Source organism: Panthera pardus, unplaced genomic scaffold, assembly GCF_024362965.1.
Source record: "Panthera pardus isolate Hobbes unplaced genomic scaffold, ASM2436296v1 HiC_scaffold_3, whole genome shotgun sequence".
NCBI lineage: Eukaryota > Metazoa > Chordata > Mammalia > Carnivora > Felidae > Panthera > Panthera pardus.
Window position 1 is genome coordinate 11210585 of NW_026526876.1, and position 25555 is coordinate 11236139.

The 25555-nt window shown below is 55.8% G+C and overlaps 1 protein-coding gene and 1 long non-coding RNA gene across 4 annotated transcripts; one reads left to right on the forward strand and one right to left on the reverse strand.

The window, feature by feature from the left end:
* Nucleotides 1-1250: 1250 nt before the first annotated feature.
* On the forward strand, nt 1251-21835 carry LOC109246025 (uncharacterized). 3 transcript variants are annotated; one of them, XR_008418897.1, is made up of 7 exons: nt 1251-1682; nt 3845-4618; nt 5147-6592; nt 11823-11917; nt 12224-12364; nt 18576-18665; nt 21243-21835. It is a non-coding gene; the product is annotated as an uncharacterized LOC109246025 (long non-coding RNA). The 3 variants fall into 3 exon arrangements; XR_008418896.1 differs by lacking the exon at nt 21243-21835 and having other exon boundaries at nt 5147-6387; nt 6485-6592; nt 18576-19950; XR_008418895.1 differs by lacking the exon at nt 21243-21835 and having other exon boundaries at nt 18576-19950.
* On the reverse strand, nt 5265-24348 carry SCIMP (SLP adaptor and CSK interacting membrane protein). The gene is made up of 5 exons (XM_019413737.2): nt 24228-24348; nt 12692-12815; nt 10605-10668; nt 7188-7261; nt 5265-5416 (listed from the first exon to the last, which is right to left on the reverse strand). The coding sequence occupies exons 1-5, from the start codon at nt 24246-24248 to the stop codon at nt 5265-5267; spliced, it is 435 nt and encodes a 144-aa protein (XP_019269282.1). The 5' UTR covers nt 24249-24348.
* Nucleotides 24349-25555: the final 1207 nt, after the last annotated feature.

Sequence of the window (25555 nt, forward strand, 5' to 3'; positions counted from 1 at the left end):
GAGAAAGCCAGGCTCCCCCTGGGTGCTAAGTTTAGGGGAGTCACAGTGCATCAGGTGGGGAAGGAGGAAAAGGGGTGTTCCCAGCAGAACAAAGCCTTGGCGCCATTTTGATGCTTTGCGGGGAGGGCATTGGAGGTGCGAGAGCTGCAAATGGTTTCCCAGGGTCAGACTGGGTGACCGGGGAGACAGCGGGCACTGAAACGAGGCCTGTGGGGAGCAGGTTACCTGGGCCTTGCATGGTGTGCGAAGGTGTGTGTGGGTTTTCTTGCCGAGCACAAGGGAGCCACTGAAGGATTTAAAGCAGGGCCTTGGTCTAATCAACTTTGTGTTCTAGAAATTTCACTGTGACAGCAGGTGGTGGCTGCACTGGGAGAGAAGAGGAGTCAGGCGGCTTTTGCAACGGCCAGAGGAAAGTAAGGCCAAGGGTAGGCAGCGAGGGCGGGGACGGGCCTTGCGCGGCAGAGCTCAAAGTATGTGAAGATGGGGTCCTGTTACTAAAAAACCCGGAGGTCGCGCCTACATCCAAGCAGGGCGGCGGACAGGCGCCGGAAGCGAGCCGTTCGGGTGCGGACCCTCCCCTTCTCTCAGCTGGGGCGGGACCTCCGCAGCGGGGTCCACCCTGCGCACTCGCGCCCCCTCTGGCGGAGAGCACCTGCTCCGCTCCCAACAGCATCAACCAATCAGTCTCTGCGCCCGAGGGAGTGAGAACCTCTGATTGGCCGCGCTGGGTCACATGCTTGAGCCCCGAGGCGGGAGGGGGCGTGGTGAGGCTCCGCACACGTGGCGCCCTCGGAGGGCGGCGGAAGAGGCTTCCAGGCCGGCGGCCCGGCTGCGTGGTCGCCACCGCTCTGGAGAGGGCCGCAGGGCGAGGTCAGGGAGCGTCCTCCTGGGTCGGGAGGGAGTCTTGTACCGCCGAGGGCCTGAGACATTTGCTGAGAATATGGACGGAGTTGCTTTGCCTCGAAAGGGAGGCCGGCTCCAGCCTCCCTCCCTGAGCCCTGAGCCGAAAGATGCTCCCCCGTTCCCTCTCGCCTGGAAGTGCGCGGGCAGAGGGGAGGCAGCCGGCGCTGCAGACCCCGACCTGCCTGCGCTTGGGGTGGTGGCGTGGAGCTCCACGTTACTCTCCGGGCTGAAGTGCCGGCTCTACAGCGGCCTTGGCTTTGGGTGCATTTCAAGGTAATTACAAACAGCATTCCATTTGCCTTTGGGTGCATTTCAAGGTAATTACGAACAGCATTCCACCTTCCCCTAAACACTGCAGCGTACGGGTCCTTAAGCATAGCGGAGCGTTTGCTTACACTTTTTTCTTTTGAGGTGAAATTTACTTAGATTGAAATGCAGAAATCTCTTTTTTTTTTAAAGTATATTTTTATTTTCCTTTTCATTTTAGAGAATCCCAAGCCGTCTTCATGCCCAGCACAGATCCCAATACGGGGCTGGATCCCACAACCCTGGGATCATGACCCGAAATGGAAATCAAGAGCCTGATGCTCAACCAACTGAGCATCCCCCCCCACCCCCCCACCCCACAGGTGCCCCGAAATGCGGAAACCTTAAGTGTGCATTCCTGGAGTTTTGACAAATGCATGTGCTTGTGTAATCCACACCCGGAGGCCTTTTATTACCTGAGGGTGACCAGAACAGCCAATGGGACCCGCCTGGGATTTTGCCAGAGGGGGCAGGTGAGAACTGGCCCATCGGAGTGAAACCGTCAGAACTCGGACCAGACTAGCACTCCTTCTGTTGCCTTTCCTGTTACGATCCCCATCTGACCGCCAGTCCTCTGTCCGTTTTTTGTCAAAACCCCGTAAGAGAAGAAAGGTGAGTGGTGGAATCTGGACACCAGCCTTTAGCCTGAATCCCCTAACACCTCTGAAATCGTAACGGAAACAAGGGCAAATACTCAAGAGCGTTATTTGTGCAAGTGAGCTGGCCCCGGGGAGGTTGCCTATCCAGCGGCTCTTGCCTCCTTTTTCGTGGATGGCCAAGCCCACTTCCAGCTTGGGAGGCTGAAAATGCCCAATGTTCACTCCCCGGCCGTTCCCCTAGCTGGGCACGTGCACCAATCCAGGCCAGTAAGACGTTAGGGAAAGTCGTCTGGGGCTTCTAGGAAAGATTCTCTCTCCAGTAAAAAGAGCTACGTGGGAGGAAATGTCCCTTTCTCTCCTAACTTCAAATGTTCTCGTGAGGGTGTGATGCTTGGAGCTGTGGCAGCTACCTTGTCAGCATGAGTAGTAACACTAAGAGAATCAAAGAAGAGTCACCCGGTGCTCCTGAGTCTTAGACCTGCTGAATCCTGGAGTGCTTACCTCTAGACTTCTTGTGTGTGGTGACACCTTCCTCATTATTGCACAGTCTGTGCCTTGCCGTCTAACCATACTAACTGATACAAATGATTTGTAAAATGTGTTACTGTAACACCAGAGCATTTCCTGAAAACAATCCTATGTGTGTCATAAAGATCAGCTTGACTGTTTCAAAGAGAACTATAATCTACCCATTTCTGATAGGAACACACCATCAGCTCTCAGAGAAGTTAAGAGGGCAGAGCACAGGAGTTTCAGAATGATGATCTTCAGACTCCATATGCTCAGGATGGACACTGTCTTCTGATTTCTTCCTTTATTTATCTGTCCGTATATAGCTGATGGCTGACCTGGGGTTTCCTGTGGGACTAGAATACACAAAAAGGCCTTGTCGAATCTGACTGTATTTAATGCTATCATCCAAACTGCTAACATCTTTTTTAACCAGACTGGCAAAAATATGGCTTTATTACCCATGCCTAGGATACACTGTCAACCTAATCGTACGTGCTCAGAGAAAAACTGCTTGCTTTTGTCAAACCGACTGGTGGGCTTTCTAGTAATGTGCAATGCCCAGTACACATTTAGTAAGGGCCCACTATGTGCCAGAGCTTGTGCTGGGTATCGGGAGTATAGCCGTGAGCCAGGCAAGTTCCACCCCAGAGGAGCCCCAAATTAGAAAGAAGGATGGAAAAGGGGTGCCTGGGGGGGCTCAGTTGAGCAGCTGACTTTGGCTCAGGTCGAGCATCCACAAAGCACCTGGGTGCTGTGCTAGGGACAGAGAAAACCCTGGGGGAAAGAGAGACCCAGTCCCTGTCCCCATGTTGCTCTCGGTCTGAGGTGGGGGAGAAGGATAGGTAAACAGGTTATCGCGGGGTGCTCCTGCTGTGAGAAGAGAGCCTCAAAGAGGGCACCGCACTCAAGTTTTGGGTGCTGAGGAAAGACTCTGAGCAGAGACGGGAAGGGGGAGAAGGTGGGGAGAGATGTTCTGGGCAGAGGGAAGGTTACCACAGACCAGGTCATTTCAGATGCCCCGAGGAGCAAAAGTTTGGACGGAGTGGAAGTTGTAAGGGGAAGTTGACACATCTCGTAACCCAAGTTAAGGAGTTTGGTGTTTTTCTGAGGGCGATGGGTGAAGAAGAGATTTAAACAAGAGAATGAGTGGTTAGATGTTCCCTTTAGAAAGCTGTGCAGAAAGGGGACCGGAGAGTGAGATGCCAGTGGTGGGTGTGTGTGTGGGGGGGGAGGTGGGCCATCTGTTCCTTCTGGGGTGTGTTGACCTCGAGGGCCTGTCGGGAGGTCATGCGGGGGTGTCCTGGGGGCAGCCAGCCTGGGACTGAGGAGAAGGCTCAGCTGGAGCCTGCCGTCTGGAAGCTGTCAGAATAGAGGGATGCTGAGCCCCAGGCGTCCCGGGACGGGAAGGGCCTGAGGAAGACACGTCTAGTATCTGCTTTTAACTCTCGTCATAGATGTGGGTGGTTTTCAGAAAATTTAGAAGAGGAAGCCGTACAAGTGAAACACTTTTTTTTCCCCCCCAGAACTTGGAGGAAAGAGTCCTCTCTGGCTCACGGAGTCCCAGAGTTCCACACGGCCGCAGTTAGGGAACCCCCGGCCTACTATAAGGTGGTGGTAACACAGGAAGCTGGATGTCCCTGTGGAATCCAGAAAGACGGAGCCCGGAGGAAGCACATGTCCCCACTGGTCCAGCAGCGGCTGAGGCGGTAAGCCTGAGCACACCAGGTGCACGCCGTCCATCTCTGGCAAAGGAGCTCGGTCCCAGGGTCACTCCGGGCCTTTCTGCGGTTCGCGGCGCTCTCCCTGCGAGTCTGCTCGTTGCTGGGTTTCCCAGGGGTTGCTGGGAAACCAGCATCTCCAGTCTGCTTAGGAAGCGTCCAGTCCTGGGGCTCCAGCAGGTCAGCGCCAGTTTCCGGAGCCTCCAAGCTGACTTGGGCCCTGGGGACCAGGGCACTTGTTGAACAGGACCGTGGTCCTCCACCCTGCCTCTCGTCAGCAGCGCCGCAGCGCTGAGGGGTTCTGGGGACGGTGGTCTCGGGGCCGTATGCAGGGAATGTACGCAGGGGAGGGAGCAGTCGTGAGCGTAAGATGGGGGGGCACGAGGCCCTCCAGCCGTCATCTTGAATCTGCCATTTAATTGTGCCTTTGTTTCCCGTTCCCTGTGACTCCCCCCGCCCCCGCTCCGCATTCACACATACTGCAAAACGATACCGCTACGTGTAACTTACGCACTCGGGTCCGGAAGGCCACATGTGTCTTTGTGGACTGTCACACGTTACCGGGAAGCACAAATCTGGGTGAGCACCTGAACCTCCGCGGTCCGCCCGGCCCACGTCACGGGGTGGGGGGGAGGGGGGCGGGCGCTGGGGTGTGGGGTGTGTGTAGGTGGGGACAGTTCTCAAGAACAGAAAGCACCACTCACCCTTGAAGAGCCTGCCGGGTGTGATGTAGTAACCTGCACGCAGGAGCACTCAGCCGGAGCACTCGGTCGGATCTCCCACCCACGGCCCTGGGTGTGGCAGCCGGGTGGGCCCGTGGGGCCCAGCCGGGGATGAGAGCCCGGGTGTTCTGCAGAGTCCAACACCCCAAGAGCTGGGATCGCTTAGAACCGAACAAGAGAAGGGGAGGCGGGGGGCGGGGGGGTCAAGAACGGGGTGGATTATCACGAGTAGGAGCCACGGAACCCCAGGGGCACCCCTCGACAGTAGCTGGAGGCCTGACCGCTCCGGGCCTCCAGGGCAGAGCTGCGGCCCCTCTCCTCTGGGAGGTCATGTGGCCGCTGATGCCTCTCCGTCGAAGCCTCAGGAAATGTTTATTTTACACAGCTGCGCCACGTTACCGCCAGCTCTGAGGATCCCGTTACCGAAGGGCTTCCGTTCTCGATTGGCGTACAGTCCTCCGCGTGAACCCTCCTCAGCTCGCCGGAAAGAAGGGACGGGTGTTTCAGAAGTGACGCTTCTCCATATTTGCGGGGATTTCGACATCATCATAATCATCTAGAGGCTCGATGTAGCTCGGGATGGAGAGGGTCTTATTTCTAACCTTATTGACCAGCGAGTATGTGGCCGGCGGCTGGCTCGGGGTGTCCTGTGGGACTAGAGCACACGAAAAGGTCCTTGCAGGCCAAGCTGCTGTGTGTTGTCACATATATATAAAAAGACGGAGACAGCGCACGTGGGGGAGGGACAGAGAATCCCAAGCAGGCTCCATGCTGCCAGTGCAAAGCCGTACGCGGGGCTTGAACTCACGAAACCGTGAGATCATGACCTGAGCCGAAACCAGAAGTCGGACGCTCAACTGGCTGAACCACGCAGGCGCCCCCGTATGTATTTTTGACCCAGTGACTCAGCATGATTTTCATGGGCTTGGGTGGTCTGGCTACTTCCTGGTGGACCAGCTCCCCATTTGATGGGGGACACTGTTGTACAGACAGGACACCGTCTCGGGATCAGCCGAGTGGGTGAATGGCAGACGGCAGTCAGACGCCCTGGCTCCCACGTCCCCCTGCCTGAGCCCGCAAAGCAGAAGTGCAGACGGCACGCTGACCCGAGCCAGTCCCCGAATGAGCACGGTCATGGGAGACCCTCATTCTCACGAGGAAGTGATACGAAGCTTATTTCCTCTTTGGCACATCCCTCACAGTGACTTAGTGTTTTCCAGGACATTCCATGATTGCTCGGGCACGAATCTCTGCTCAGAAGGGACAGCGGGGTTTGCAAAAGGTAGAATGAGTGAAGAGGGAACACGTAGCAAAAGCCCCAAGGTGGCCGCGGGAAGGAAGACGAAACGGCAGCTAGACCTCAGACCCTCGGATGGGGTCGCCGCGGCCTCTGCCGCGACTCTGTCTTTCCCAAGAGGACCTGAGAAGAAGACCGCCGTCATTCCCTGCACAGCCCTGCAGTGAGACCCAAGTTCACATCCAGGCTCCAGCAGTCACTCCCTGTGTCGCCTTGGGTGAGACACTGAACTTCTGTGTGTCTCAGTGTCCCCATCTGTCAAAGGGGGATAATAAATGCGCCCGCCTCGTAGTGCTGTGGAGAGGCCGCCAGGAGATCGTGCCTGTGAAGTGCGTCACACGGGCCCGGACACACGGGGGCTGCCCCATACATGTAAGCTATTATGTGTCCATTCGGTCAAGACCTGAATTGTCTCCTAACCTCCAGGCACCGTTCTTAGTGGCCGGTAAACCGTGGTGAGGAAGACGAGAGGCCCCTGTTTCCCGGAGTTTCTGTTCCAGGGGAGGAGAGACATCTTAAACACACGAGCAGCAGGTAAGTGAGACGAGGTCGGGTAGCTGCCTTAACGTTTCGAAAGGAAAGTTAGCGGGCTCACTTTAGAGAGGGCGGAGGGCAGTGGCCGCGTGGCAGTGGGGAGGATAAAGGGCACCACCACAGGGGCAGCTCGAGGAAGAACATTCCGGTCAAGGGAACCAGGCAGGGCTTTTCTGATGCAAAGTGGGGGAGTCCCGGTGACACCCCCCAAGTTCCTTCTTACTCGTGCTCCGAGCTGGGATTTGAATGTGAACGTACACATTGACCATCAGGAGCTTTGCTATTTGCTCTGCCCCCTTTTTAATTGATTTGTCTCTTTCAATTTTTTTAAACATTTCTTATTTATTTTTGAGCGACAGAGACAGCATAAGCAGGGGAGAGGTAGAGAGAGAGGGAGACACAGAATCCAAAGCAGCTCCAGGCTCCGAGCTGTCGGCACGGAGCCCGACGCGGGGCTCGAACCCACGAACCGCGAGATCGTGATCTGAGCCGAAGTCGGACCCTTCACCGACTGAGCCACCCGGGCGCCCCTGAGCTAAGACATTTAGATGAATTTGTTACCCTGCCCTGAATGTCACCAGCAGCAGATACTTACGGGTGTGTTCTGGGAAGAGCAAACCCCTGGGCGGCAGAGGGGGTAACTGAACGGGTGATTCATTAAGAACATTCCTGGGAAGACAGAAAGAGGAGGAGTCAGGGTGTGGTTTTGAGCGTGTCCGTCAGCCTACAAAAGGAAAACATCAGAAAACGGATGAACATTGAAACCTTCATTCCTAAAAGCTGGAGGCACTCCGTCCTTCTCTAGGTGTCGTACCCGTTTGTAAAGCAACTGTTTCCTCCAGCCCCGGGAACAGCTGGATTTGAGGGAAGGAAGGGACTTCGCTTGGAGCGCGTCCTTCTGGAATCCCCGGAGCTGGAGAGGGCGGGGGTGGGGGGGGGGGTGGGGGGGGGTAAGTAGCAGGTGTGTTTTCATTTGCAAGATACACGTGTTCCTAACACTAACGGCACACTCGGGGACGCACACAGCGCGTGACTGCCTGTTCGGTGCATCCTGCTGAGATGCCTGCATGTGGCCACCAGATGACATGAGAACGTTCGTGGCAGCGTGAACCCCAAGCTGGACCCTACCCAAATGCGCATCAGCCGCGGACTGGATAAATTCATGAGGACGAACCGTCTGCAACCACGCACAATGACGTGCACAGAAACGTTGACCGACAGGAGCCAAACCCTAGATAGCGTGTGCTGGCCGATTCTATTGCTTAAATTTTTTTAAAGTTTATTTATTTATTTTGAGAGAGACAGAGTCAGCATGAGCAGGGGAGGGGCAGAGAGAGAGAGGGAGAGAGAGAGAAGCCCAAGCAGATTCTTCACTGTCCGTGCAGAGCCCGATGCGGGACCTGAACTCACCAACCACGAGATCGTGACCTGAGCCAAAACCGAGAGTCAGATGCTTAACCAACTGAGCCAGCCAGGCGCCCCTGGCTGATTCCATTTCTAGAAAGCATAAAAACAAGAAAAACTAGCCTTTCCTATTTCTGAGAGTGGCTATCTTTGGGGTATGGTGGCTGGAAGGGGATATAAGTCACTGAGGAACTGGTGATTCTGTTTCTTGATCTGGGCGCTGGCCACCTGGGTCTGTCCAGTTTGTGGAAATTCACTGAGCCCTGCTTGACTTCGTACACCTTTCTGCATTCGTATCATACTTTGGTAAGAAGGTCCAACAAAGAGAGACCACGGGGTAGCCTCTTGGCCTAGACCCACGATCCCCTCCATGTGCTCTGACCTCCAAACTGGAAGAGATTGTTCTCAGCCAAGTTTTGGCCCCCTGTATGTGGTTGAGCGCCCCTGGGGGTGCACAAGCCTGTTGGGATATGTGGACAAGGGTCTGTGTGGCAGGAGCTCCGTTAGTGGCCTCTGTCCACCCCTCGTGGCTGCTCCCAGGAGAGGAGGGAAGTTGATCTGCCTTTGGGAAGAACCTTCTTCTCCCACTGTCTCCTCCAGAGCCAGCCTGACTGCAGAAGACACACATTGTGCTCGAGTCTGTGCTGTTCAGAGAAAGGGGCTGCCCCACACGGGTGACCTGAGGTTCTCCAGGCTGCGCCCTGCATCGGAAAGTTTGCCTGGTTTTGAGCTAGCAAATGCCCTTGCCGGTGGATAAGAGCCCCATTGTGCCACGCCGGGTTTATTCTCATTAAAGGCAATATTTTGTTACTTACCTGCGTGACACATTTGTCTTACTCCTCAAGGGGGTCAGAATTGGTGGGGAAGAGGTCTATTATTTGCTGGATCCACAACAAAAGTCACTCTAGGAAAGTACAAATTTGGGGGCGCCTGGGTGGCTCGGTCAGTTAAGCATTCGACTTCAGCTCAGGTCATGATCTCATAGTTGATGGGATCGAGCCCTACATCAGTCTCTGTGCTGACAGCTCAGAGCCTGGAGCCTGCTTCGGATTCTGTGTCTCCCCCTCTCTCTGCTCCTCCCCTGCTCACACTCTGTTTCTCTCTCTCTCTCTCTCTCTCTCTCTCTCTAAAAAATAAACAAAATAGGGGCACCTGGGTGGCTCAGTTGGTTGGGCAGCCGACTTTGGCTCAGGTCATGATCTCACAGTTCATGGGTTCGAGCCCTGCATCAGGCTCTGTGCTGATGGCTTGGAGCCTGGAGCCTGCTTCGGATTCTGTGTCTCCCCCTCTCTCTGCTCCTCCCCCACTTGCTCAAAAATAAACATTAAAAAAAAATAAAAAAGAAAAGCACAGATTTTGTTTCAGACAACGCATTACATTCCGAAGAAAGGACTGGACCTTGAGCAGCACCTGGCCCTTAACCTCTAAGCTCTCGGATTATCTTTCCTGATGGTAGTGTCTGTATACCTGGGCCTGCGTTCAGCTAGATGGTCTTTGCTAACAAGGTGACTGCTGGTGAATGCCTGCTTGTGTTTGCCTGGGGCCCCGGGTCATGCGGTATATCGGCTTGGCCTCTGAAAGCGCCTGGGGATTGAGTAGCTAAAGCGGGTCGTGTGGGCGCTCTGTTGCCTGTGTGACTGACCCCCCCGTAAAAACCCTCGGTGACTCTCTCTGGCGACGCTTTGCATGTGGTGCCGCACATCCATGCTGGGAGAATGAAGCATGGTGCACCAGCAGAAGAGTCCTGGAAGCTTCCGCTTGGTTGCCCCTGGGGCTCCACCCTGTATGTGCTTTCCCTTTGCAGAGTTGACTCTGTACCCTTCTACGGTAATAACCCGTAACCGTGACCGTTGTAGCTTTCCCGGATCCTGTGAGCGCTTCTGGTGAATCGTCAAGCCTAAAGGTGATCTTGGGGACTCCCGACACAGCAATCATAAAAGCTCCAAAGAGATCACAAAATGCAGCAGTAAAGCCAATGGCATAGTTTCGTTAGGCACACAGCCTCGAGAGGACTACACTGGTGGGCCATCTGAAGGAAAGGAGGGTAGGGGTGCCTGGCCGGCTCACTTGGTGGAGCCTACGACTCTTGATCTCAGGGTTGTGAGTTGGAGTCCCACCCCGGGTGCAGAGATTACTTAAAATCTTGAGAGAAAGAAAAGGAAGGAAGGAAGGAGGGAAGGGGGAGAGAGAGAGAGAGAGAAAGAAGAAGGAAAGAGAAAGAAATAGAAGAAAGAAGGAAGGAGGAAAGGGGGAGAGAAAGAGGGAGAGAAAGAAAGAGGAAGAAAGACAAAAGGAAGGAAAGAAAGAAAAAAGAAAGGGTAGACCTAACCCTGAGGGGTGGGCCCAGCACACACAGCCTGACCTGTGACCTCTACCAAACTAGACCAGACAAAGACAACCGGGAGAGCAGAGCCCTGGAGGGTGCCCTGCAGCCCCAAAGCTCCAGACCCCTCCCCGGAGGGCGGGGCATTGGCAGACAAGAGGGCTCCCGGGCTGCGCAGGTGCAGTGGGCTCCTTCCCCAAAGAGACAAGCAGGTGCACGGGCGCACGTGACCAGGCGGCTCTCAAAGCTGCACCTTGCATGGGGCGAGGGGGGGGCTGTACTTACTCATACGTTTTCTCTTCGTCACTTTGCCCTCTTCCCAAGGGCTTGGCAACGTCCCACCTCTTGCCTAAGGGACCAAATAGGCATTAATGATCATCTGGGAAGAATCAGCAGAATGTGTGACTGTTAGAAGTCCGGAGACACCGGGCGTGTGCAGGGCAGGTGAGGGAGGAACCACCGGGGAGAGACAGACTTGGGGGCCCAGGGCTGGCGGGCGGTGGAGACTGGCTTGGACGCGGGCCTTCTGACCACAAGCCCTTGCCCAGGCTGCCCGGCGCGGGGCCCCGCTTGTCTCCCCCTGGCTTTCAGAAACATCCCTGGGACGGGTAACCAACTGTGTGCTTGAGAGGAAGCGAGAGGAAGACCGGGGAAGAAGTTTGCAACCGGGCCGTGCTAGACGAACACGTCATTGTTCATTTTTTTTTTTTTTTTTGTAAACATTTATTTATTTTTGAGACAGAGAGAGCATGAACAGGGGAGGGTCAGAGAAAGAGGGAGACACAGAATTTGAAACAGGCTCCAGGCTCTGAGCTGTCGGCACAGAGCCCGACGCGGGGCTCAAACTCACAGACTGTGAGATCATGACCTGAGCCAAAGTCGGACGCTTAACCGACTGAGCCCCCCAGGCGCCCCGATTGTTCATTTTTTAACCTGCGTGGTAATAGTGGTGGCTTAAGGTCCAAGAGAACAGGCCAGGTTTTGTTCAGGGTCCTACTTCGTCTGTGTCCAACATTTCAAGAAGGCAGATGGACAGAGGACTATAGGAGGCAGAATATACTCTTTGTGTTAAAAAAAACAAAACAAAACAAAAAACCCACCACCACAAAAAGGGGCACCTGGGTGGGTCAATCAAGTAAACATTCGACTTTGGCTCAGGTCGTGATCTCCGGGTTCGGGAGTTCAAGCACTGGGTCAGGCTCTGTGCTGACAGCTCAGAGCCTGGAGCCTGCTTTGGATTCTATGTCTCCCTCTCTCTCTGCCCTACCCCACTCGTTCATTCTCTCTCTCTCTCCAAAATAAACATTAAAGAAATTTTTTTTTTTTTAATCTATAAAACAACACAAAAACAACTGCTTACCATCAAGGGGTTGAGGGCAGAGAACATTGGACAGGAAGCCCAGTGGACCTAAGTTCTGGTCCCAACTCGGGCACCAAGTCCTGTGAGGCCTCAGTCAAGCCTCTTCCTCTCTCTGAACCTTAACTTTCTTATCTCTCAAACAGATGGACGAGGATGACAAGGTCTCACTCCTTGTGGAGCCCGGACCTTTCGGCGACCGGCGAGCAGGGTTCTGAGGCTGTCCCAGACGCCGTGGCAGGTCAGTGCCTTGGTGGCTGAGGGTGGCCTGCCCACACTGCCCTGGGGGATTGGCGCATTCACCATCCCTGGGTCACAGGGATGATGGGAGTTGGACGGCAAAGTGGAAACCCCCTTGGAGATGATGTTAAGTTAGTGGAAAGCCTCCACGAAGGTGGAGGGTGCCAAGAACCTGGGGCCAAGGCAGCTGTTGTTCTGGGAGATTCAGAGTCTGACCTTAGAGAAGGCAATGGTGGTGGCCAGCGTGTCCATCGTGGACCGAGCCCGTATTTCATGCCTCAAGAAAGTCTTTTTTTTGTTTTTTTAGAAAACTGCTTCGTTGGGGAATGATTGACCCAGAAAAGGCTGTGCGTATCTGGTGTATACAACACGTGTACCACTCGATGTGATTGGAACTGAGACAGCCTCTGACATTCTCTGGACTCGTGTTGTCTTCTGAGTCCCAAAGGTGAGAGCAGGGCCACGATGGAGAGAGAAAGCCGTGGAGCAGTGTGTGCCTTCTCACAGGTTCTGCCCTCACCCACACCCTGGGGGCCCCAAGAGTTCCTGAAGATTAGTTAGCCTCCCTCCCTTCGCCATGCAGATGGGGAAACCGAGGCCCAGACATGCAAGTTAGTGGCAGGGCTAGGCTCAGACCCAGAATACACGATTCTTAATGCACAATTCAGCCTATTCAGGCCCAGAACTATGCTTTCTGCCCTGAAGAAGCCCTAATGCCCAGATAACCACCCCAGCCCTCCCCGCCCTCCACCTGCCCAGGTGAGACCGCCATTACCTTGTCTAAGCAGCTGTCTACAGGCACAGTACAGGATGAGGGCCAGGCTCACGGACACAATGCAGATGGCCACAGCTAGGACGGCCCAGAAATTGTCCCTCAACCAATCCATCGTGATGGGACCCTGAGAAGAACGGAGACAGAGGAATATGAGACGTGAACGGGGCGTCGGGGGGGGGGGCGTTGTCTACCACGTTTTGGGGATACCTCTGCTTAGGGGTCAGGCAGGTGATGGCGTAGACGAACCCTGCCCATCAGCAACTGGGAGCCCTCAGGCGAGGCCCTTAATCTCCTCCGAACTCCGTGCGTCCTCATGTGTGGCACGGGAGTGACCCGTCTGCCACTCCCCAGGGGAGCCACGCGCACGGAGATCAGAGATGTACAGGAATTTGGGGGCTGGAAGCTGGCCAGCTCGGGAAGCAAGCAGAGAAGTCTGGCAGGAGCAGATCGTAAGTGTTCTCAAGACAGAAAAGAAAGAGTGACGTTGGCTGTGGTGGCGGGCATTTCGCGATACAGTGAAACCTTGGATTGCGAGTTCCTTGTTCTGCGAGCATTCCACAAGATGAGCTAACGTTTCTAATACGCTTTAAAAAATTTTTTTAATGTTTATTTATTTTTGAGAGAGAGACAGAGTGCGAGCGGGGGGAGGGGTAGAGGGAGAGGGAGACCCAGAATCCGAAGCAGACTCCAGGCTCCGAGCTGTCAGCACAGAGCCCGACGCGGGGCTCGAACTCACAGACTGTGAGATCATGACCTGAGCCGAAGTCGGACGCTCAACCGACTGAGCCCCTCAGGCGCCCCTCCGTTATTTCTCATGGGGAAATGTGCTTTGATACACAATTCCTACGGATTACAAGCGTGTTTCCAGAACGAACTATGCTCTCAAACCAAAGTTTTACCATGTACGAGTGTATCCAGTCAACGCGTTGTGCATTTTAAACTTCCACGGTGTTATTAAGTCAATTATACCTCAGTGACGCTGGGGAAGAAAGAGAGGGAAAAAAAGCCAACGGTAAGAGTGCAGAAAGTGTGAGGCTTGTTAGAAAGTCCCCGTGGGAGGATGTCTAGTACTAATGTTCAGTCTGAAGCTGTTGCCTGTACCGTGTTGGAACTCAATTGCACAATAAAAGCTTGTAAGAGCAGAGCCTGGGGACTAATGACATGTGTGCTGTGGTTTCCCAACCAGGGATGACGTACAGACAAGTAGGACAGACAGCAGGTGCCAGGCCCCAGGCGATTGTGGGATGCCCTCGTAGGAGGAGCCTCCAGGAATGCAGGGGCTTTGCGGGAGGAGCGGGGCTCCCCTCATCCAGAGCGTGGGCGCTTTGCCTGTTCGTCTGGCTACTAAAGGAAAACGTGATCCTTGAGACCTGGCATATTCTGGGTGTGTGAGAATCAACTTCCTGTGTCATCACTTAGCCAGTGGAAACTCACGCGTGTATTTTCATGTACAGCCCTTTCCAATTCATGCTTTTGAGTGATGTTAGTATTAACGATATAAACAGGGACCCAGGCAGAGGAACAGGGACAAGGTTAGGGCTACTAAGGCCATTGTTCCTACAAAACCAGCGGACTTGGCTTACTACTTATTAGTTATTTATTTATAATTAAAACATTTTTTATTGTTTATTCATTTTTGAGAGACAGAGACAGAGCGTGAGCAAGGCAGGGGCAGAGAGAGCAGGAGACACAGAATCTGAAGCAGGCGCCAGGCTCCGAGCCGTCAGCACAGAGCCCGACGTGGGGCCCGAACCCACGGACCGTGAGATCATGACCTGAGCCGAAGTCATATGTTGAACCGACTGAGCCACCCAGGTGCCCTTTGGCTTACTATTTAAACACGTGTTAGTATTACTGGCAGAGTGTCCTCATTTATTATGTTGTTCTATTATAATTTGGATTTTCAGTCCCCAGCTTCGTTTCTTTGGTGAAGGTTGGCTTGATCGAACACGTTTTTGGCTATTCATCAGGTTACATGGCGCGAAACCAAGCGTGTGTAACTTGTACACGCGTCATCTGCAGCTCTTTGGCTCAGCTCTCCGCTCAGCGCCATTTATCCACGGTGATAGATGTGCTGGGGATTCTCTCTTCAAAGACAGACGTGTCGGCCGGCCAGGTAGCCCACCCAGGTGTGCACTCAGGAGAGGCTGTGCTGTAGATCCCCTTTTCAGGATGCACAGAAGAGAGCAACAGAGGCACACGAAGAAGGGGGAAAAGGGAAAGCGTGGAGACTGGAGGCTTGGCTCTCAGGAGGACCCTGTGAAATGTGGTTTTGCAGGGCCCGGTGAGGCCGTGGGGCACTGGACTTAAGAAAATGCCACATATCTGAGGGTGGACTCTTTGTTTGATACACGTAATTGGAACCTGACCTTCTTTAGCTCTGGGGGTGGAAGGAAGGAAGGAAGGAAGGAAGGAAGGAAGGAAGGATGGATGAAAGGAGGAGGAAGGAAGGAAGGAGGAAGGAAGGATGAAGGGAGTAAGAAGGGAGGAAGGAGGAAGGAAGGAAGGACGGAAGGAAGGAAGGAAGGAGGAAGGAAGGAGGAAGGAAGGAAGGAGGAAAGAAGGAGGAAGGAAGGAAGGATGGATGAAGGGAGGAGGAAGGAAGGAAGGAAGGAGGAAGGAAGGCAGGAAGGAAGGAAGGTTGGATGGATGAAGGGAGGAGGAAGGAAGGAAGGAGGAAGGAAGGAGGAAGGAAGAAGGAAGGAGGAAGGAAGGAGGAAGGGAGTAAGAAGGGAGGAAGGAGGAAGGAAGGAAGGAAGGAAGGAGGAAGGAAGGAGGAAGGAAGGAAGGAAGGATGGATGAAGGGAGGAGGAAGGAAGGAAGGAAGGAAGGAGGAAGGAAGGAAGGAAGGAAGGAAGGCTGGATGGATGAAGGGAGGAGGAAGGAAGGAAGGAGGAAGGAAGGCAGGAAGGAAGGATGAAGGGAATAAGAAGGGAGGAGGGAAGGAAGGAAGGAAGGATGGAAGGAAGAAAGAAGAAGGAAGGAGGAAGGAAGGATGAAGGGAGTAAGAAGGGAGGAAGGAAGGAGGAAGAAAGAAAGGAAGGATGAAGGGAGGAAGGAAGGAGGAAGGAAGGAAGGACGGAAGGAAGGAAGGATGGAGGGAGTAAGAAGGGAGGAAGGAAGGAAGGATGGACAGACGGATGAACAGACAGAATATTCTCCCCCCCCCCATTTTCTCATTCTCTCTTCTCATACTCAAATGTGCATCTCCTTGTTCTTTTGTCTAGTTTGTCCTCCATATTTTCTACCTTTTCTTTTTGTCTTAATCTTGAAGGATTTCTCCAAAAAGCAACTAAACATACTCTTTAGGGCTATGAAAGTAAACACCAGGGCGCAAGAGCTCAAAGCTGTTGCATCCGAGAGCACAACGGGGTGGAAGGATGGACGTGGGGAGACAGGGGGCTGCAATTTTCTGCCGTGAATCCTCCGAATCACTTGATTTTTATTTGTTTTAATTTTATTATTATTATTATTATTATTATTATTATTATTATTAAACTATGTGTATTTACTGGGACGCCTGAGTGGCTCAGTTGGTTGAGCGTCCGACTTTGGCTCTCGGTTCAGGAGTTCGAGCCCCACATCGGGTTCTCTGCCGTCAGCCTGTCAGCACAGAGCCCACTTCAGGTCCTCTGTCCCCCTCTCTCTGCCCCTCCCCTGCTTGCCCTCTCCCCAGAAAGTAAATATTAAAAAAAAAAAAACTGTGTATTTACTTTAATAAAAATTAAAAAAAAACAACCCAGTCAATTAACTGTCTAGCGTAGCTCCCATGAAAAGCTACTCCTCCGATTTCAAGTTCAAAGAAGTTTCCTTCTCCTCAGTTCCCTGGAGAAGCAGGGAAGAAGGATGATGTCAGAAAAGTGAAACCTGGGTCACTTTTGAGAACCACGTGGTGGATGCATATCTTGTGGTTCTGTTCTTACAAACGTGTGGCGTGGCTTTGCTTTGCTAGCCGATGTTTCTTCCTTTTTTTTTTTTTTTTTAATGTTTATTTATTTTTGAAGGAGAGTGCGAGCAGGGGAGGGGCAGAGAGAGAGGGAGACCCGGAATCCGAAGCAGCTCCAGGCTCCGAGCCGTCAGCACAGAGCCCGACCTGGGGCTCGAACCCACGAACCGTGAGATCGTGACCTGAGCTGAAGTCGGATGCTCAACCGACTGAGCCCCCCAGGCGCCTTGCCAGCAGATGTTTGGAGTGTGATCCGTGCACACGCAGCCTGCAGGTGCTTTCATCTGTCCGCTAACTGCGTCCTTGAGCGGCCTGCCCAAGGTCACCCGGCAGGAAGGAGGCTGAATGCTCTCCCTCTAGGTGCCAGTCCTTCCTTGCTGGTGTCCGTACGATGCCCGGGTCATCGGGGACAGGCCCAGCGGGGTTCGGGACGCCTTCCTTTAAGGAGCACAGCCATGGTGGTGAGACGGTGGGGGCCACGGGACTCCCCAGGATGAAGGATCGGGGCCCACAAGTGGGAATAAGAGTCCCAAGTTCCCCCACAGCCCAGGGCCAGACAAACAGCACTGCTCCGAGACGCCTTCTCCGCAGAACCCAGACGAGCTTGTCTTTCTGGGACAGGGCGGCTGAGTGAGAAGGGTCCCGAGAGAACCCCGTCCTGTCCCCGCTGGGTGTCCTCTGGGCTCCAGGCCGGCTCAGTGGCCGTGGTGCTGCCCGAGAGGGGACACGGACGGGCTCTGGGCAGCGACGGCGGGGATCCAGCCCGCGGGGAGCGGGTGCAGGTGGCCGGCGGGACCGAGCTCACGCCCCGCAAAGTGTGGGAGCTGAAGGCCACCTGTGTCGGCCGCCCGGACGGGACCGTGGGGCGCAGGCCTCCCCGGAGCTGAAGCGCGGGGCCCAGGGCGTCGGCCACCAGCCCACAGACGCTGCGGGGCCTCTCGAGGGACCTCTCGGGCCGGGCGTGGAGTCTCCACCCAACACCGCAAAGCACCTCAGCGGGAAAAGCCACTGGTGGGAGACCCCCCGTGGAGAAACGTCTGTCTGGCTGTCCTCGGCACAGGGTGGGGTGCAGGGGTGCGGAGGCGGCCCCCACCCCTTCCTCCACTCACGCCCACTGGGGCAAAGTGAGCGGCTTTGAGTCAGAAACCGAAGCTTTGCAATGAGCCACGTTTTACCAACTGCGCTCAGCAATCAAAAGTAACTTGAAAGTTTTGGACTAAAGCGTCTTTGGGGTGGCCGCCCCCCGACTGGGGCGAGAGGGGAGCCCCCCGGGCAGGGGCAGGAGCACAGGGGGCATACAACAGCAGGAGCGCGGGGCCTGTCACGAGTCCCCGACGCCACCGTCACGGAGCTAGAAATCCAAGCGTGGGCAGGGCTGTGTCCACCCCCAGGACGTGCCACTGCCTGGTTCTGTGGGCCTCTAGAGGCCACTCGTGCTCCTGGCTCGTGGCCCCTTCCTCCGTCTCCGAACCCCGCGGGGTGGTTCCTCCGTAGCCACGTCTCCCTCTGAGCTCCTCCCCCGCCTCCTCCTGCACGCGGACGACCCGAGCTGTCTGTCTGTCTGCCCCGTGTCAGAGACTCGGATTTAACTGACCTGCGGGACCCGTGGGGCCTGGCCCTTGGGGGGTTTGTTTCTTTGTTGTAATAAAATTTTCCAGATGAGTCTAATACACGGCGGGCTGAGGTTGAGAACCGGTGATCTACACGTTATCTCTTAATCCTGATGATGACCTTCCCCGAGTGGGTGGTGTTAGTTCTCACGCTTTGTTTGCAGGTGAACAACTTGAACTCAGAGAGGTTAAGCGATTTGCTCAAGGTAACACAGCCAGCAAGGGACTAGCGTAGGATTTCAGCTCAGGGCAGTCTGACGCCAGGCCGTGCGGTCATTTTACCCCATGAGGCTGCCGCCAAGCTGGTAAATGTTTCTTTTCATAACAGAACTGAAAGCGGAACCCTCGTTCAAGAGCTTCCAGCACGGGCAAGACCTCAGCCTTCAGCCGTGCCCTGTTCGGCGTAATTACAACCGCGGTAGGAAAATGCGTCTCAGAAAAGTCACCCTCACCGTGTGCTACCCGGGGCCCTACGCGCCCCTCTCATTCAGTCCCCTGCACGGCGGCTTGTGGTTACCACCCCGTTTTACAGATAAGACCATGGGAGCTCAGAGATCGAAACTACTGGCCCAGGGGCACGGAGCCAGCGAGCGGGAAAACCAGAAACCAAACCCAGGTCTTTGGGACTCCAGGACCCTAACTCGCGACCCCCAAACGGGGGCTCTGGGAAATGTGTGAAAGCACAGATGCCAGTCCCAGGCCCCTTCTCTGCCCCCAGTTCTGATCTGTAGGTCCAGTGTCGGACTCGGGATCAGCATTTTTAACAAGCGCTCCAGTGGTGGGGGGCGGGGGGGCTCAGCCTCCGGGTGGGACGGACGTCCGTCGGGCCAGTTGGCAGAGCCCCCCAGCTGGGGCAGGTGAGGGAGCCCCACAGTCAGAGGCGGTAGCAGCACTGGTGGGAGAGGGAAAGGCACCAAAAAAGCCCCCGAACCAAATGCCCGAGATGCTTCTCGTAATGCCCCAAATTCCATCATCGACAAGTCACTTCTCTGCCAAGTTCCCCGCTCTCCCCACTTCCTCTCCATTCAAACTCATTTGCCTGGGTGTGCCAGACTCTGAGGAAGAGAAACTGATTTTTACTAGGGTGTGAATGACTTCCTTGGGTCCTCAGGGCACTGGGTTCCTTTCTTGAATTCCCTCAGGCATTGGCCAGAGCAGAGGCATCCTAGGATCTTGTCCAGAGTCCTCAGAGGATATAACCGAATGCGATTTAGGAACAAAGACCGTCTTATCCAGGCTTCCTCCTCCTGCTAGTCACCTAGTCACCCCCCCCCCCCATCTCAGTGCTCTTTGCTCCCTCTTCCCCTTTCTCCTTAGTCATCCTGCCCTCAGGACAGACTCTGAATCTCATTCACACTGCGACCTCCTCCGTAACTGATAACAGCTTAAGTGTGTGTGGGGTGGGGGAGGTGCTCCACCGTCAGGGTGATGAAAACCCAGAAGGCAAGAGAAGCTGGGACACTGAGGCTGAGGAAAGGTTGCCTCGACCGGGGCTGGGTGCTGGGCAGGGGCGGGGGAGGCAGACCCGTGCGTGAGCCCACGTCCCGTGACTGCGGCGGGTTACCGGACGTTTGTGCCCGGCGGTCCACACTGGCGAGTCAGCTCCGCCACCCAGAGCGGGGCCCGTCTCTCTGCCACTGTCTCCGTCACCTGGAACGCAGTAGGCGCTCGGTGCGGGTCTGCGAGCACATGAACGTGACTGCCGCCTCCGATGATGCAGGCGGGAGGGCGGTTTGGGGTCTGCCCCCTAACCGTCCAGCCGCCTGGCCTGGCCTCGCCACCCGCCACCGGCTCCGCACCCGCCACCGGCCGCGGGCATCGGGCGCTGCCCGGGAAGCCGAGACCCTGCCCGCCTGCGCGGGTTTCTCTGCCTTCCTCCCATGACGCACATCCTCGCCCTCGCCGCGGGGGAGGCACTGAGGCCAGGCACCCACGCGGCCCCGGCTCTCACTTCCCCAAAAGGCATTTCCAGGGAGTCGGCGACAGAAGTCCCAGTCCAACCCCCGCTGGGAATTCTGGAGACTGGCTTGATTCCACACTCGCTTCTTCCTGGGTTTTTTTTTCGTGTTTTTTTTTTTTTTTTTTTTTTTTTTTTTAACCAAATTGTGTAGCGTAAGAAATAGCTGACGACATGAGAGCCATGCATTCGTCCACATGCAGGACACGTCTCCCGAAACGTCTCTCTGACCCCTGAGGAGCTCCAGCATTTTCGCCCCTAATCCAGCCTCGCTCGTGAAAAGTACTGGGTGCGAGGCCCCTGTGTTTCTTTCAAGACCCACGCTACTGCTCAAGTCCCGCGTGATTGAAAAACTCGACTTTTTCTCACGAGAAAGGAATGATCTGAAGTAGTCATGAGTCCCAAAAGGTGGGGAGAACGTGTGTGTGTGTGGGGGGGGGCGGGGGGATGGGGTTCTAGGAGGCTGGAGAGGCTTCGGGGAAGTTTCCGTGGGACGAGGCAGGTCGCACGCAGCTCTGGGGGAGGATGGGGCCCCGCCCCTTGCTCCCCGCCTGGAGTTAGGGCTTCCAGGCTAATCCCCTTGGCCGAGGCCAGCCCTGCCCGAGACCACGAGGCTGTGGGGCACCTGCTGGGTCTCAAAGACTTAGCGTGGGGGCGCCTGGGTGGCTCAGTGGGTTGGACGTTCGACTCTTGATATGGCTCAGGTCATGATCTCATAGAGCATGAGATCAAGCCCCACGTCGGGCTCTGTGCTGACAGCGTGGAGGCTGCTTGGGATTCCCCATCCCTCCCCCCTCTCTGCCCCTCCCCTGCTCTCTCTCTTCCAAAATAAATAAATAAACGTAAAAAGAAAAATGCTTAGTGTGGAAGGAAGAACATGCAAGATCTCATTAATTAACGTTTATATGGATTACGTGCGGGAAGGATGTTTTTGATGTGTTGGGTTCAGTGCAATGTGTTATTAAAATTAACTTCAGCCTTCTTCCCCCTTTCTTTCAATTCTTCTCCCTTCTGCCCCGCTCACGCTCGGATTCTTAGCACCTGGGGGTGTCGTGTCATACGCACTGACCCCAGCCCAAGACAAGTAAAACCGTGTACCGACAGAACGGAATTTGACAGAGGAATGGGAAGACAGGCTGGGATGTTCGCGCAGTGAGACCCCATCCAGAAACGTAAAACGCGGATTCCCAATGCCCAGGACAGCACAGATGAGGAGTCCTGGACGCAGGAAATGAAAGAGGCAAGGTGTAGACTGTTGTCCAACGTGTTGACTGTGCATCTAAGACAGACACGTTTCCCTGGTGTTAATTATACCTCAGTAAACAATTTCAAGAAAGAATGAGCCGTGCAGCCCTTGGGCCGGGCTCGTGTCCCGCGGGTTTCGTAACAGGACTCGACCCTGTTCATTCGTTCTCACCCATCATAGTGGGTCGCTCCACTGACATATCTTTCTGCCCGGACTTAGGAACTACACGGGGGGCGCCTGGGTGGCTCAGTCCCTTAAGCCTCCGACTTCGGCTCAGGTCATGATCTCAGGTTTGTGGGTTCGAGCCCCGCATTGGGCTCTGTGCTGACAGCTTTAGGTTCTGTGTCTCCCCCTCTCTCTGCTCCTCCCCCCACACACGTTCTGTCTCTCTCAAAAACAAACATTAAAAAAAAATTTAAAAAAAGAAACCACGCCTATATGCAAGCAAAAATTAAAAATGGTGAAGGGGCGCCGGGTGGCTCAGTCGGTGAAGCATCCGACTCTTGATTTCAGCTCAGGTCATGATCTCACGGTCGCGGGATCGAGCCCCACGTTGGGCTCTGCGCGGAGCATGAAGCCTGCTTGGGATTCTCTGTCCCCTTCTCTCTCTCTGCCCCTCCCTGGCTCCCACTCTCAGTCTCTCTCTCTCAAAAAAAAAAAAAAAAAAAAATCATCAACCTTGTTCTGGCGCAGCTGTGGTGAAACAGATCCTTCCACATGACCGCTGACAGTGTATATAGATTTTGTTACAAGTTTTTAAGGGGCACCTGGCTGGCTCAGTCGGTGGAGCGTGTGACTCTTGATCTCGGGGTTGTGAGTTCGAGCCCCACGTTGGGTGTCGAGTCCGCTTCAATAAACAAATGAATGAACTTATCAAAAAAAAAAAAAAAAAAAGGTTTGTGCGGGGGAGCAAACAGTAACAACACACAGACATCTCCTCTGATTCCGTAATATCATTTCTAGTGAACCAGCCTCACCAGTAATCCAAAGGAAGTAAAATTTAAATGCAGAACTCTGTTGGCTTTGGCGCAAATAAGCAGGGAGCAGGCAGCGTGGGACTGGGAGAAAATTGCACAAGGGCCCCTCGATGGGCTCGGATGAAGCAGTCAAGCAGTGGGGAGAAAACCCCGTGAAAAGCAGCCCCGGGGGGGAGCTTCGGGGTGCCCCCCCTTCGCCAGAAGAGCCACACGCAGCCCGTGCGGACACCCCGGCCAGCCACCTGTGCGCGGGTCGCCCGCGCGTGTGGCCCGAGTCTGCGGGGGACGAAGCACAGAGACCCCATCTCGGTTCCGTACCGAGGGAAAGACTCCTTTTCACCTCTACCACCCAGCCTCCCTGTGAAGCGTGAACGGAACACGTTTTCCAGACCTCACGCATCACGTCTTTCAAGAGCTCTGGTCCCCTTCCTGAGCAAGTGGCTTTTCGGGCGTCTCCGCGGCGTTCTATGTGTTGTGTCTGACTTCCGCAGAACCTTCCGGAATTGTGGAGTACTCAGGCTTCCTGAGTCATCCCCGGACGTCTGCAACCCAGAAGTCCTTCCTTGGGTCCAACCAAATTGTCTCGCGCCCTTGCTGGCTTTCTTGCTTGTTTGGTTCTGAGAGTGTGGGGGGGCCCCCTGGAGCCCTGTCACCTGCTGGCTGTCTGGCAGCGGCACTGGTGTGGTCAGTGGGTGGGGGTGACGGCAGCGAGGCCCGAATTTCCTGTACCATGTGCTCACGTCAAAACGAGACAACGGTGATGTTTCACAGTGTCGACGCCTGGGAAAAAACTAGAAGGCCAGACGCGAGGCTCTGCCATGGCTTTTCCCAAGTGGCGGAATGTGGGGCCGTTGTTCCCCTATTTCTCTGGAGTTTTCCAGTTTTTTGAGGGCAGGAGGGGTGGAGGGAAGGGTCCTAAAGTGTAACAAGAAATGGGGCGCCTGGGGGGCTCAGTCGGTGAAGCGTCCGACTTCGGCTCAGGTCACGATCTCACGGTCTGTGAGTTCGGGCCCCGCGTCGGGCTCCGTGCCGACGGCTCGGAGCCCGGATCCTGCTTCGGATTCTGTGTCTCCCTCTCTCTCTGTTCCTCCCCTGCTCTCTCTCTCTCTCTCTCAAACATAAATAAAGATAAAACAAAAAACAAAAACAAAACAGGAAGCCCCAGGCCTTGTCCTTACCACGCTCAGGGCAGGGCGCGGGAGCGGTTCTCAGGACAAGCGATGCGAGACAAGATAGAACTGGAAATACCACGAGGAGGCCTCGGAGGTCATTTCCCAGCGGGCAGCGGCCGTTCGCCACATGGGGATCTGACCCCGGGGCGCAGCCGAGCTCGACCCGCGGCCACGGGAACACACAGGATGCCTTACAGATCGCTAGACACGAGAGACGGGGGCACAGAGATGTCAAGGCTGCTGGAGTTCTAGGTTTTTCCTGCCAGAGTCCCAAGATGCAGCTCGAGACCCGCCTTGTCACCCCCTCGCCCACCCCGTCCCCGACGCAGACCCGTTCGGGTCTTCTCGCTTATCAGGCACCGAAAGTCGCCTTCAGAATCCAGACAGGGGGAACCACCTGTGTACCGTTTATGCGTCTCTGTCCCCCTCCGGGTGTCATTTCAACCCGATAGGCAGGTTCCCCCGCCCCAACATACCCCCGGGAAATGGAGGCGCAGACGGGTGCAGGGATCTGAGGTCGCCCAGCCCATGAGGGGCAGAGGGGACCCTCCGAGCCCAGCCGCGGACTGAGCTGCAACCCCAGCCCTCGCCAGGCGGCCGCTCGGGTGCCCCAAGCCCAGATGCTTACCTGGGTGGCGAGCGTGTCCATCTGCGAGCGGCTGAGGGGACAGCAGGGGCCCGAGTGTGGTGGCTCAGGCACAGCTGGGGAGAGGCCTTCCTCACCCACAGGCTTCCCGCCCACCCCGGAGCAGTGAGCCCCAGCCAGACCACACTTCCCCTTCCTGCTCAGCCCTCGGGTGGGGGAGGCCCAGGCGCCCGCATGGCAGGCAGCCCACCCCCTTCCAGGGAAGCTGGTCCCGACGCTTCCAGGGGGCACGATCGCTTCCTGCGAGGCCCCGCCGAGGACCGACCCGGTCGTGGGGGGTCAAGCCCCGGGGGCGGGCTGGGCAGTGTGGCCGGGGCGGCCGCGGGGGTCCCCGCACACCAGCCTGTCCGAGCGAGCATTCCCGGCTGCGGCAGCCTGGCCGGGGGCCCCAGAAGAGCGAGGACGCTGGTTCCCACCCCGAGACACCCCCGGCGAGCTTCCCGTGGGATGGACACTGGAGGACACTGTGGCCAAGCCTGGGGCTGCCGGCCAGCTTCTGTGGGGAGGCCGGGAGCCTGCTGCTCTGGGCCCCGGGCCCCGCTGGCCGTCCCGGCAGGGCCGGGTCCCCGTCAGCACGGGGACAGTCGCCAGGGGCGCCCACGACCGCTCACAACGGGGGGCCGGGGCAGGCAGCCGACCAACCATTTTGTTGACCTGACCCTTCTCGCTGAAACAAACAGCCTGGCGGTAAAAATAGCCACCCCGGTGCGCTGCGTCTGCCCGGCTGCCCGTGACCGTGACGGTACCCTGGGCTTTCTGGCACACGCTCACCCGCCGGCTTTCAGGAAACAAGACTCCTGATCTGCACGGTTTGCGAGTTTCCAGGATTTGGACAGTTGCCGCTCTGGCCGCTTTCCAGCCACCCCCAGGACAGTCCCTGGCTCGGCCTGGGTGGGGGCTGTCCGCATCTCCACTGGCCTGGTGGCTGTCACCCGCGCCTTTCAGCTCTGGGAGGTTACGGCCTGAGTCAGCTCCGGGGCCAGGGCAGGACTTGGAGCCCCGCGGCTGTCCGAGCACAAAGTCTGTGCTCTTTCTTAGAAGGGTCGAGCCCAAGTGGGGCTGCTCAGAACCCCCCCAAAGGCACATTTAAAATGATCTTTTGGGGGGCGCCTGGGTGGCTCAGTCGGTTAAGCGGCTGACTTCGGCTCAGGTCGTGATCTCGCGGTCCGTGAGTTCGAGCCCCGCGTCGGGCTCTGTGCTGACCGCTCGGAGCCTGGAGCCTGTTTCCGATTCTGTGTCTCCCTATCTCTGACCCTCCCCCGTTCATGCTCTGTCTCTGTCTCAAAAATAAAGGTTAAAAAAATTTAAAA

Coding starts and splice junctions, on each gene's coding strand:
- SCIMP (XM_019413737.2), bottom strand. CDS start 24,248: ATGGACACGCTCGCCACCCAG. Junction 12,816..24,227: donor TGGACACGCTCGCCACCCAG/GTAAGCATCTGG, acceptor CGTTCTTCTCAG/GGTCCCATCACGATGGATTG. Junction 7,262..10,604: donor GACGAAGAGAAAACGTATGA/GTAAGTACAGCC, acceptor CTGTCTTCCCAG/GAATGTTCTTAATGAATCAC.